This window comes from Panthera tigris, chromosome D4 (assembly GCF_018350195.1).
Source record: "Panthera tigris isolate Pti1 chromosome D4, P.tigris_Pti1_mat1.1, whole genome shotgun sequence".
Taxonomy (NCBI): domain Eukaryota; kingdom Metazoa; phylum Chordata; class Mammalia; order Carnivora; family Felidae; genus Panthera; species Panthera tigris.
Window position 1 is genome coordinate 56,023,817 of NC_056672.1, and position 12,296 is coordinate 56,036,112.

The 12,296-nt window shown below is 50.7% G+C and overlaps 2 protein-coding genes across 3 annotated transcripts; one reads left to right on the forward strand and one right to left on the reverse strand.

Moving 5' to 3' along the window:
• Positions 1-540: 540 nt before the first annotated feature.
• On the reverse strand, positions 541-3,219 carry SIGMAR1 (sigma non-opioid intracellular receptor 1). Its single transcript, XM_007076540.3, has 4 exons — positions 2,976-3,219; positions 2,631-2,831; positions 2,405-2,497; positions 541-1,591 (listed from the first exon to the last, which is right to left on the reverse strand). The coding sequence occupies exons 1-4, from the start codon at positions 3,124-3,126 to the stop codon at positions 1,365-1,367; spliced, it is 672 nt and encodes a 223-aa protein (XP_007076602.2). The 5' UTR covers positions 3,127-3,219; the 3' UTR covers positions 541-1,364.
• A 5,321-nt stretch (positions 3,220-8,540) lies between these two features.
• Positions 8,541-11,839, forward strand: GALT (galactose-1-phosphate uridylyltransferase). 2 transcript variants are annotated; one of them, XM_007076541.3, is made up of 11 exons: positions 8,541-8,642; positions 8,947-9,116; positions 9,347-9,422; positions 9,509-9,557; positions 9,678-9,807; positions 9,961-10,017; positions 10,172-10,294; positions 10,573-10,705; positions 10,809-10,892; positions 11,211-11,365; positions 11,661-11,839. In XM_007076541.3, exons 1-11 carry the CDS (start codon positions 8,561-8,563, stop codon positions 11,739-11,741), a joined length of 1,140 nt encoding a protein of 379 aa, XP_007076603.2. In that variant the 5' UTR covers positions 8,541-8,560; the 3' UTR covers positions 11,742-11,839. The 2 variants fall into 2 exon arrangements, with proteins under 2 accessions (XP_007076603.2, XP_042820790.1); XM_042964856.1 differs by lacking the exon at positions 8,541-8,642 and adding an exon at positions 8,647-8,724.
• Positions 11,840-12,296: the final 457 nt, after the last annotated feature.

The window sequence follows — 12,296 nt, forward strand, 5'->3', positions numbered from 1 at the left end:
CTGTATTTCGTTCACTAGAAATTTGAGTTTTTAGAATCTACAATTTTTATAACCATGTTCCTTCCACTTTTGATATATCAGGAGGCCTAAGAAGTGAGAGTGGCCTGGATCTTACTGAACCTCAGAGAAGGTGAGGTAGGTGAGGTGTCAAAGCGCAAAATTTAAGAAGGCAAATGCAGAGTCCCTGGGATGAGTGTACCTTACACACCTCTTTTGCCTCACCCACCTCAGACACCACCAGGGGGTATGTCTGCTCTCTACCCCTGTGGGCCTCTACAAGTCAGGTGTCCTGGAGAAGTTAAGACTTTCTACTCTGGGTGGGGGTGGACAGGATATACTGGAAAGACAAAAATGATTATCGTGCCTCCATTAGCCCAAAAGTGGGTATACACTGCCACCCCGTGGCCACCCAGGATCGGACTCCAGGACTATTTTCAGAATGGCACCGGCAGAAGGCAAGACCAAGACACACACCATCTTACCCACCCCTGCATTTCTTCAAGTTAGCAGGTTTTCCTGCTGTTCAGACACACAAAGAAATGACTGTTCAACAAGTCTTTATTAACAGAGACAGGTGGACAGACATCAAGGGCAGTATGTGGAAGCTGTGATGAGGGTGTACGTGTGCAGAAAAGGCCTTTGTAGGCCAGGGATGGCCCCCTGGACCTAGGCTAACTTCTCTAGGTCCTCTGCCCAGCAGTGGGCCCTGAGCTGAGGCCAGCCTCCCCCAGTCACACTCCTAAGGGACGAATGGGGAAAGGCATGGGGTCTTTCAGGATAGAAGGACCCTGATCTCAGCATTCTCCATTCTTACAGTTCTCCCAGCTGACTTAGTTGCTAAGAGTGGGGACAGGCCATGAGAACACTTGCATAGTAAGGGGAACAGAATGAGGTAAGGCATATGGTGAGGATGGGGAGATGAGGGGGGCCTCCACAGGCAGCTCCCACCTCAGCTGCTGTTGGGTTGAAGGGTCAGGCCCAGACAGAGTATAATACCTACACCCATCACCAACTCCAGAGCCTTGACTGGTGGCAGGAAAGCTCTGGAAAAGGCTTGAGTTAGTGATTCAAGCTTGTGGTATGTCCGAATATGACTGGCCCCTTGGTACATGTAGGGTTCCCTCTCTGGATGGTTGTGAACGTATGATGCTGCCGTACACATGGGATTGTATCTGCATGTATGTCCCATATGTTCCCACGAGTCTCTATATTTGGTTACATAAGCATGTGTGTCCCTGCTCGTACATCAGGAACTTAGTAGTTGCATGTTGTGTCCCTGTCTTTTCACATGGGCTCCAGAAAGTGGATGTATGCAGGCCTGCCTGCTCCTGTCCATCCACAGGTCCTCGTTCAGGCCTGGCTGGTCAGGGGTCCTGGCCAAAGAGGTAGGTGGTGAGCTCAAGCCGGAGGCCCCGGGCATAGGCGCGAAGAGTATAGAAGAGCGTGAGGAAGTCCTGGGTGCTGAAGATTGTGTCAGCCAGTGCGAAGGCCAAGGTAGATGGGATGACACCCCGACCATACTCCACCATCCATGTATTTGGCCCCCATTCCACAGCTGTTGCCTCACCAGGCCCGTGGACCACGGTCTCCCCTAGAGGACAGGGAGCACCCACATAAGGAGCCTAGCCCTTCCATTGCTGCCACCTCCCTAGCCCGTGGGCTGTCTAGGGGCAAGAAACAGAGCAGGAGCATCAGGAAAGGAAAAAGCCTTACCTCACTGGCCTGGTCGCCCATCTGGAAGAGTAAGAAGCCAAGATGGCCACTCCTAAGTTTTCCTCTGTGGCATCACCTGGCTCATGTCCTCTTTGGGGGTAAGCCAAGGAGGGCCACCTCACATGGCCAGGGGCCACTGTATGGGAGTCCTGGAAGTCTGCATTCCCAAGCCTCACTCATGTCAGGCAGAAATTTAGCTAAACTTGGGCTGGGCCTGTTAGATAGGGAGGGGTGGTTATAAGACTTGTGTGGCTGTCTGAGAAATGTTCAATTATAATGCCTGTCATGCCTATAACTTATCAATCTGAAACTTATGTGGAAACCCATAGGTCTACTTTTTATGTAAAAAAATGTTTCACTATAGAAAAAATGAAGACAACTGTCTGTCTTGTCTTTGGGGGTATGACAGCATATCTGATTACCCAACTGTCTCTCCAACAACTGCTGGAATATTGGATGAATAAAACAGTGTCTTGGTATATAAAAATCGGACGTGGTTAACAGGAAGTGGTTAAGTTTTGTTTCCTTTTGACAGAAGTCCTTGGACAGGGGCCCTTGGACCTGCTTCAACCAATAATGACCTGTGGCTTATCTGAGGGGTAAGGGAACTGAGGGGAGAGCCCCCAACATACCCCCTTTCCATGCCATGACCCTCCTCCAATTATGGGCACCCCAGAATGAAGGGACCCACCTGGGTAGAAGACCTCACTTTTGGTAGTGCCCTCTCTCCACTGGTGGAAGGTGCCAGAGATGATGGTGTCGGAAATCTCAGCCCAGTAGCGCCCTGAGGGACAATCAGATGGACACCGAATATCAGGGTATCAGCACCAATATATGTCTTGGCCAAACATCCGAAAGGAGGGCATGGACCCTTGTACAGCCCCAGCCTCCCAGTTCGGCCCGCTGCCAGCACTGACCCGAGTGGCCGCCAGAGCCCAGGGCGGTGCCGAAGAGCAGCACGTACTCGGACAGCGAGGCGTGCAGAAGGCACATGGCGCCCATCCAGCCGCCCGCGTTCACAAACACCCACTGCAGCTCCTCGTCGGGCAGCACGTGGCCTGGGTGCAGCCGCCGTAATTCCACGATCAGCCGAGAGAACGCCAGCTCGTGGTCCAACCCTGGCGGAGGCAGAGGAACAACAGAATCTAAGCTAGAATCACTCGGAACTCGGGAAAGACGTCTCTGAAACTCCCAACTAAGCTCGGGCCTCCCCAGACCCCTGCCCTCCACCCGTTCGCTCCCCCGGTGACCCGTCGGCTCACCCGCATACTGCCGGGCCAGCTGCGCGATCTCTTCGTGCTGGAAGACGAAGCTTTGCGTGCCCAGCCAGAGCCAGACCACCTGGGCCAGCACAGCAGCGGCAGCCAGGAGCAGCGCGGCCCACACCCACCGCCGGCCCACGGCCCACTGCATCCCGGAAGGCGTCCTAGCAGGGAGAAGTGAAGGAACAAACCGGGGCCTGGAGCTGTGACTTTTACTGCCTCAAAACCTGCGGCGCGCAGTTCACAACCGTACCCCCGCCACAGTCGTGGTACGGCTCGCCCTGGCCAATCAGAACAGTCCGAACACCCGGGCACCACCCCCTTGGGTTGAACCATTTCCTCGCGGGGAGTGTGGAGCGCCGAGGAGTGGGGTGGAGCTGCGCGCGTGACGCGATGGGACGGGGCTAAACCCTCCTAGCTGTCAGTGTTAGGGCCTAAGAGCGAGGTCTTTCCGAGTTCCTTACCGCGTGTGGGTGGTGGTCGGGGTAGGTGGCTGTAACAAGCAGAGTGGATTGGCCCCCTTCTCAAATTTGCAGCAGGCGATCGACTTGTGATTGTGATCTTTGCTAGCACAAAAAGTGGGAGGAGGCGCTTCTACCTAGGAAAAGTACGGAAGGCTTTCTGGAGGCGGTGACGCCTCTAAATGGTGTTTAGAAAAATGGGGAGAGGCATTCAGCGAATGAGACGTACTGTAAGAACAAAAGCACTATAAAGAGACAGCAAGGAGTCTTTTGGGGCCTTTTGGGGCCTACGATTCATTCTTTGTTTTGGAGCACAAAATGTGAGAGGAGAGCATTGTACACCAACAGGGTTATGGGGAGGGGAATGATAAAGGAAGAGAAGCAAAAGAAAAAAGCGGCAGCAGGGTGCAGTGATTAAGAAAGAAACGCTGGAACTGGATTGGTTGTTAAAAGACTGGCTCCTGCCAACCTACCAGTTGTGTGATCTTGGGTAAGCTGCTTAAGCCCTGTGACTCGGTTTTCTCATCTGGAAAGTGGGATGAATAAAAGTGTCTACCTCATAGTACATACCTTAATTGTGATGAAGGTTAAATGAGTTAATATTTATAAAGCAATTAGTGCCTGGCAAGTGGTGTCATATGTGTTAGTTACATAAATAAAACACAAAGGAGAAAAGAACTAGAAGGACACAGCCATCACACATGATAGTGATGGAATGAAGGGTCAACACAGTCAAATGTAATTAAGAGGTCTGATAAAATGATGGGAAATGGTCATTAGGTTTCTCAGTAAGGGCATGCAGCAGAGATGATTCTATACAAATCTATTTCTTTTTGCTCTTGGGCAGCCATATTACATTCCACAGTATACTCTGTAGCAGATGAAGCCATATGATTGTGTTCTGGCCAATGAAGTATAGGCAGGAATGAGGTATGCCACTTCCAGGTCTGGCTCCCAACGTCCTCTGTGAAATTCTTTACATTCTTACTCTTCCCCCATCTAATATCTTAGTAATAGGGAATTAAGTAGTGGAGAATTTTGAATGCTGCTTCGCCTCTCCCCCCACAATACACTTGCTAAGCCACTGAGTGGCGGGGGGGGGGGGGGGGGGTTGTTTGCTACAGTAACTAAGTTTACTTAACCTATTACAGGCTGCTAGACATATTACAGTGTATCGTGTAGGTAAGAGTAGAGGCTGGGAAGCTGGACTATTTTCTGAGAAACTTGGCCAAGAAGGGAAAGATAAAGAAGGGATTATCTAGAGGGGAATGCATGGTGGAGGGAACATGTTTTTGTATTGGCTCTGGCTTCTGTGATGCTTCTGAGCTGCCCATTCTCTTAAGAACCTTGAGGCTGAGGGGCTAACCCCAAAATCTGGTCTCTGCACCCCCGTTCCAAGCAAAGCCCTCTGGGACTGTCTAGGCCTGTGGCTCCCTTGGTCTTTCACAAGGATAGCACACAATGCTTTAAAAAAAATGGTCACAGCCATATTCTCCAGATGTTGTTAAGAAATCAAATTCAACCGAGGGGCGCCTGGGTGGCTCAGGCGGTTAAGCATCTGACTTCAGCTCAGGTCATGATCTCACAGTTTGTGAGTTTGAGCCCTGCATCCAGCCCTGTGCTGACAGCTCAGAGCCTAGAGTCTGCTTCGGATTCTGTGTCTCCCACTCTCTCTGCCCCTTCCCTGCTTGCATTCTGTCTCTCTCAAAAATAAATAAACATTAAAGATTAAAAAATAAAATAAAATTCAACCAAGTAAATTTGAAGATATAATTGGCCTTATTAAACAATTCATGAATCAGGCAGCACCCCATCTAGCAAGTAGAAAGGACCTCCAAGCAAGAGATACACAAAATGGAAGATTTTTATAGGAAGAAATCTGGAAAAAAAAAGTTTTTAGCAAAAGAAAAGGACTGTTCCAGGCAAGTTTCTTTTCTGTTAGGGGGAAGAGCAGGGGATCTTACCATGCAGATTACCTTATCTTCCTCTGGGGGAAGGAAAGGGCCCCATTGGTGCTAATTAGAAAATTCCTGACTGACCAGTTAAGACTACATCTCTGGGAAGGTTGAAACTGATGGGGTTTTATAGTGATGAGGGTTTGGAGCTGACAGCCAAGAGAGAATTTTCTTGAGACGTCTTTGGTGCAAAAAAGGTGATTTTATTAAAGCACAGGAATAAGACTCGTGGGCAGAAAGAGCTGCACTGGGATTGTGCAGAGTGACTGGTTACCTACTATGGAGTTGAGGGAGGTAAAGGCAAAAGGGAGACCTACAGGAGGACTTTGATATGCTAAAGAAGACTTATACAAAAGATGCCTGCCACCTTGCTATTGCCAAGCTAAGGTTGTTTTCCCTCTAGTAAGGCATTAACATTAAAACAGTAGGAGGTTCCTGGAGAAAAGTTACACTCTATTTTTACCTCAAGTATTTGTCAATGGGCTGCAGGTTATGAGGAAATTTAATTTTACCTGCCATTTCCTTCTTCCCTTTGTACCCTGTATCACCATGGAGGGGAGGGTGATACTAGGGGTTCCAGGAAACTGAGTCTGTAGGTTTCTGGAGATTAGGCTATTGATAAGATTGCCTTTTTCTTGTAATTTACTAAGATATTTGTAAACCGATGGAGACTCATGTGCTGTATGACTGTGATCTCTGTCAGTTGGCCATTTGTTTTCTTTCCTTTCCTTTGCTCTTGGGCAGCCCAGGAATGCCTGAGGAATATCACACATATCCTACCTGGTGTGTGTGTGTGTGTACATGCGCTTTGCCCTCAGCTTGCCTTTTGCTCCCTCATCAAAACCACAATTAGTTTAGGCATTAAGCCCCAGTTTGGAGACTCCACTTAAGTGATGCCGGTTTGGGCCTGTGGTTTTCTTTTTAACAATGTTGCAGAAGAGATCATTCCTCTGGGATTTTATAGGCAGAGAGCTCCATAGGCCCCATCTCAGCCATTCTATTCTTCCCCCAAAAGTGATCTTGGGGAGACAGAGGGGAGGTTTGGAAATGTTCCTGAAGAGATGTTTCTGAAAGGGATTAGGAATTAGTTGGTATGATCCAAGAAGTGGCACCAAAGCATTGGTGTTCTTGGAAAAATAGAGCTGCCTCCAAAATCCAGTGACCCCAACAACAAAGATAGCTGAGAGAGAAAGGAAAGCAAATCTTGTATCTCAGCTCCACCCCCACCCCACCCCCAAGGATGAAAAGCCAGTGGTACGTGTAAAATCCTTGTTTCTCCGTTCCCTGCTCCCTGCCGCCTACCTAGTGGCCTCTTCAGATTCCAGTCTGAGGACCTAGGGCAGAGATTAGGTAAATGAACTGTGACCCAGTTTTTGCATTTGAGCTGCAAAACACCTGGGTTGACCTGGCCTGGGTTGGGGGAAGGGGCCTTCCTGCTACTGCCAAGCTCTGTCCTGAGTCTCACTGAAATCTCAGAGCCATTTTAGAGCAGTGAGAAGAATCTGGAAACTTGGGTTCAAATTTTAGCTTGGCCAGTCATCCTCTGGGTGAACTTGACGCTTCTGTTCCTCACTGTGGAATGAGGAGGAGGTTCAAACAATATTTAGACATCTCTCTAAAATTGCTAGGGGAGAGGGCACCTGGGTAACTCGGTTGAGTGTCCAACTTCGACTCAGGTCATGATCTCACAGTTTGTGAGTTCAAGCCCCATATCAGGCTTGCTGCTGTTAGCATAGAAGCCCACTTCAGATCCTCTGTCCTCCTCTCTCTGTCCCTCCTCCACGTCCCCGCTTGCGTTCTCTTAAAAATAAATAAAACATTAAAAAAAAAAAAAGTGCTAGGGGAAGGGCATTGGGTGGCTCAGTCAGTTGAACTTCTGATTCTTGATTTCGGCTCAGGTCATGATCTCAGGAGTTGGTGAGATCGAGCCCTGCATCAAGATTGAGTCCTGCTCCGCCCTATCAGTGTGGGGGCCTGCTTCGGATAGTCTCTCTCTCTCTCTCTACCCCACCCCCCACCCTTACCCTGCTTGTGCTCTCTCTCTAAAAGAATAAACATTAAAAAAAAAAAGTCTACAACTCTTTTAATGTTTATTTATTTTTGAGAGAGAGATACAGAGCACAAGTAGGGGAGGGGCAGAGTCGGATGTTTAACCGACTGAGCCACCCAGGCATCCCAAGAAGAGTTTACAACTCTTGATCTCGGGGTGATGAGTTTGAGCCCCACGTTTGGTGTAGCAAGTACTTAAAATAAAATCTTAAAATAATAAATCAATGTGCCAGCAGAGGGATTGATTTGAATTTTATCCTAGTATTAGCCAATTGGTTTGATCCAAGGAAACATTGGGAGAAGGGAAAGGGGTATGTAAAGGAAACACCCCTGATCCCACCTAGATGGTGGCTGGAGCTACTGATAGTCAAGCCCTCTCCCCACTTTCAGGTTTCTTGTAGCCCTCTCACACTGCCCACTTCTTGTGCTTTAGGCATGAGCATATAAGAGAGAGAATATGGTTACTTAGCCTTTTTTTTCCCCCAAACCTGTTCTCCTGCCTGGAGGGGATGGGGTATGATTTTGGTAAAGTATTTACCCCTCCATGTAACAGCTGAGGCCAGGGGTACAGCTGAAGCAGATCAATCCCACCCTCACCGCCATGCTAGTTTGCCTCTTCTACACCATAAGCATTGAGCAAGTAAGTGAGGTGATTGTGGATCCAGGGTTATATCCTTACTTGGCCGTAGAACTTAAGCCGCGGGAGGGCCGAGGCCATGCCTGACTTGTGTAGAGGATCCCTTTGTCCTACGTGGAGCCTAGGTGTCTGGCACACAGTAAATATTCATAGGTATTCAGTAAATATTTGCTAAACAAATGACCTCGAATAGAGCAAAGAAATCTTCTAAGCAGCTTGGAGCTGAGGAATCTGCCATAAGCAGCTTTTACAGAGATTCTTCTAGGGTAGTAACTTAGCCCTGGGGTGTACGGGGAGGACCAAAGTCACCCCCCAAAATGCCAGGCTTTCCAGAGTCCCGCCCGCGGTTGAGCGGGCGGGCCCTTACGCAGTCACGTGCAGGCATATGGCCAATCACCGGGGGAGAGGCGGGGCATACCCAGAGGGTGGGAAGAGTCCGCGCTGCTGACTTTTCAGACGAATTCCACACCCGCAAGTGGTCTGATGTCGCGCAGCGGATCAGTTCCTGAGCAGCGCCAGCAGGCGTCGGAGGCGGACGCCACGGCCACAGCCTTCCGGGCGAGCGGTAACCGCAGGGCTTCTGGGACTCGCTGGGACGCGGAACCGAGCCCTCCCTTTCCTTAGGAAGTTATCGTCCCTACCCCCAGGTCCGCGCGCCCACCCAGGCAGGCCTGCGAGACGAAGGGACACGCCTGAGTTGGGGCCGGAGGTTAATTGGAGCTGGAAAAGCTCAAGCCCCGGCCTTTAGCTCCTTCCTGAACGGGACAGGGCCAAGAGGGTGCTTCCGAACTTGGGCCTGCTAGTGAGTGAGACCTAGGACAGAGGTGGTCTGAGAGTTTGGCTGACTGATCGTGCCTCTCTGTCCCCAGAACATCAGCATATCCGCTATAACCCACTACAAGATGAGTGGGTGCTGGTGTCAGCTCACCGCATGAAGCGGCCCTGGCAGGGGCAAGTAGAGCCCCCGCTCTTGAAGACAGTTCCCCGCCACGACCCCCACAACCCTCTGTGTCCCGGGGCCACACGGGCCAATGGAGAGGTAAGACTTTAGAACCTACATGTGCAGCTGGGCCAGGAGTAGTAGCTTCCCCTTAGAGCTGCCCCTCACCCACAAGGAAGTGGACCTCCTTCTGGGTCATGTCGCACCAAGTCTTTCTGATCCCACAGCAGGCCTTCCACACTCCCTTGTAACCTGTCCAGCCCCTGAAGCCTGCCAGATGACAGGTGGGTATGAAGCAGCAAATGCTTCTAGCCCATTCTTGTCAGTAGGTGAATCCCTACTATGATGGCACCTTCCTGTTTGACAACGACTTCCCAGCTCTGCAGCCTGATGCCCCCAGTCCAGGTAACCTGGCTCTAGATGCTGTTGGAAAGAGAGGCTGGACCTCTTGGGGGACTTCTGCTGCAGAGAGTGATACCCCTCTTTCTCAGGACCCAGTGATCATCCCCTTTTCCAAGCAGAGGCTGCTCGAGGAGTTTGGTAACTATGGATTTCTTCACTTACCTTCATCCCAGGGCTTGGACTGAGCACGGGAGTTGGACCCTGCCCCTAGCACAGCCAAGCCCTATATCTGTCATCTCTCCCTCCATCACCACCTAGTAAGGTCATGTGCTTCCACCCCTGGTCGGATGTAACACTGCCACTCATGTCAGTCCCTGAGATCCGCACTGTCGTCGATGCCTGGGCCTCAGTGACAGAGGAGCTGGGTGCCCAGTACCCTTGGGTGCAGGTCTGTGAGGTCGCACCTTTCCCCGAATGGGCAGAGAGGGGGTGGTGCAGCTTTGGTTCTGGGAAGTGGTATTCCTGTTTTCACAGGGTGTGGTCTGGAGGGGCTGATTTGGTGTCTCTTTGGCTACTAAAGCTCCCTATCCCTACTTGATAGATCTTTGAAAACAAAGGGGCCATGATGGGCTGTTCCAACCCCCACCCCCACTGTCAGGTAAGTGAGTCAGGGGCTCCAGCGGATTTCTGGGGTGAGTCCAAGACAGTCCTGTGGGGAAGGGAACTAGAGGGACAGAGTAAGTATGCTTGTAATGTGGAGGCTTGGGGGTGAAGGATCTATCTGCCTATTCTCTCCTCCTGCCCCTTGATAGGTGTGGGCCAGTAGTTTCCTGCCAGATATTGCCCAGCGTGAGGAGCGATCTCAGCGGGCCTATCAAAGTCAGCATGGAGAGCCCCTGCTTATGGAGTATGGCCACCAGGAGCTGCTCAGAAGGGTAGGAGAAAGCCAGACCCTGTTTCCCCAAGGAGCCCCTAACCTCACCCCAAAAGAGAAAGGTGTGTGAAGGACGATAGAAGGAAAATAGCAGAGAGACTTGATGGGAAGCCATAGCAGTAATCTAAAGGAAAGATGATGGTGGGTTAGATTAGAATGGTAGTGGTGGAGGTGGTAAGAAGCCATTAGATTCTGGGTATATTTTTTCTTCTCCTGCCTATCTGCTGACAACCCCCACCCCTCCACCTTGATGACTTCATCTCCAATTGGTCTGGCCAGGAACGTCTGGTCTTAACCAGTGAGCACTGGTTAGTATTGGTCCCCTTTTGGGCAGTGTGGCCCTTCCAGACACTGCTGCTGCCCCGTAGGCATGTGCGGCGTCTGCCTGAGCTGACCCCTGCTGAGCGTGATGGTGAGTGTCCCAACTGGGACCCTGGGGCCAGGCACTGGGTACAGATGGCTCTGATAGGGCCAGCATCTGCGCCTCAGGCTGAGAGTCAGACTCTTGATTCCAGATCTAGCCTCCATCATGAAGAAGCTCTTAACCAAGTATGACAACCTATTTGAGACATCCTTTCCCTACTCCATGGGCTGGCACGGTAAGGCTTTTTGAGCCCCACCCATGTCTAGCCCCAACACCATTTCTGAGGTCCTGAGACCTAGCTCAGTGGACTGCAACCCCCAGCGGGCTTTGAAATACTTGCTGAGGGAAGTGTCCAGAGCAGGGATGCTGGGACTGAAGGTGGAACTGCAAACTTGGTGCAACTATGTCTCCCAGTGTTTTCCAATGTCTGGCCTACTCACTGGCAGGGAATGCTGGGAGATGTAGTTTTCAGGTACCTAGCCTGGTTTGGGTGTCGGGGCTAGTCTATAGAACTAAAAAATGGCCCTCCCCAATTATCTCTTTTTCCTGTCAGGTGCTCCCACAGGATCAGAGGCTGGAGCCAATTGGGACCATTGGCAGTTGCATGCTCATTACTACCCTCCACTCCTGCGCTCTGCCACCATCCGGAAATTCATGGTTGGCTATGAAATGCTTGCCCAGGCACAGAGGGACCTCACCCCTGAGCAGGTCAGGTTTCAGAGCACCCTGGTTCCTTGGGTTCCCTTTTCTCTCCCATTTCCCCAAAGGAGCCCAGTGATCATGACCCTGAGAACCTGTATAACATAGGCATTCCTGAGGACTCAGGAGCTGCTCAGCTCTAGCCTCTGGCTATTCTGGCAGTCCTTATCCTCAGCCTTCTGGTCCTACAAGCCTTCCCTCCGCTGTCTTCTAGGCACTCATTACCACTGTTCTACTCATACCACTTCATACCACCATTCTGGGCAGCCCTTATCCTCCCTCATTTGCCCCTGTTCCCTTTCAGGCTGCAGAGAGACTAAGGATGCTTCCTGAGGTTCATTACTGCCTGGGGCAGAAGGACAGGGAGACAGCAACCATCGCCTGACCACGCTGACCACAGGGCCTTCTGCTTGAGGGAACCAGGGCCTAGGGTTTGGGAAGATGTGGGATCAATAAAACTAAACTGTGTTTCTCAAACTTTAATCACATAGTCTAATGCCAGAGGATTATGAACTATAACCCTTGGGGATCTGGGTTAAAGGCACAGTGCCAGCCACAACTTTCCTTTGTCTACAGATGTGCAAAAACTTAGAGTACAAATATTCCACCCCAAATCTCTGAACAAAATTAATACTTAATGTTATGTCTGGCCTGTAGATTCTTTTACTCCTGGAGTAAACAAAGGCATCACAGTTTAAGAAACTTTTAAAATCTTGTGTTCTTGTCTGTGGCTAAGGGTTTGGGAAAGCCAAAGCACCCTTTATTGCCACCCCTAGGGTGTCAGCTCATCAAGCCTGGGCCTGAGGGTTTGGTGGGGAGCTGGTGAGCAAGATCCTGGTACCGGTGGTCAGTGGCCAGACACTGGGCTGCTGGCCAGAACCTTAGCTTTGTGAGAGACTGCAGGTTGGCTCTGCTCCAGCCCACAGGGGCTGAAGGGGCG

What these genes read in the sequence shown, in the direction of transcription:
- SIGMAR1 (XM_007076540.3), bottom strand. Translation starts at nt 3,126, where the DNA reads ATGCAGTGGGCCGTGGGCCGGCGGTGGGTGTGGGCCGCGCTGCTCCTG. An exon ending in GGGCTCTGGCGGCCACTCGG is followed by an intron (nt 2,498 to 2,630) that starts GTCAGTGCTGGC and finishes ATTGTCCCTCAG; the next exon opens with GGCGCTACTGGGCTGAGATT. An exon ending in AAGTGAGGTCTTCTACCCAG is followed by an intron (nt 1,592 to 2,404) that starts GTGGGTCCCTTC and finishes CCTGTCCTCTAG; the next exon opens with GGGAGACCGTGGTCCACGGG.
- GALT (XM_007076541.3), top strand. Translation starts at nt 8,561, where the DNA reads ATGTCGCGCAGCGGATCAGTTCCTGAGCAGCGCCAGCAGGCGTCGGAG. An exon ending in CCACACGGGCCAATGGAGAG is followed by an intron (nt 9,117 to 9,346) that starts GTAAGACTTTAG and finishes TCTTGTCAGTAG; the next exon opens with GTGAATCCCTACTATGATGG. An exon ending in GCCTGATGCCCCCAGTCCAG is followed by an intron (nt 9,423 to 9,508) that starts GTAACCTGGCTC and finishes CCTCTTTCTCAG; the next exon opens with GACCCAGTGATCATCCCCTT.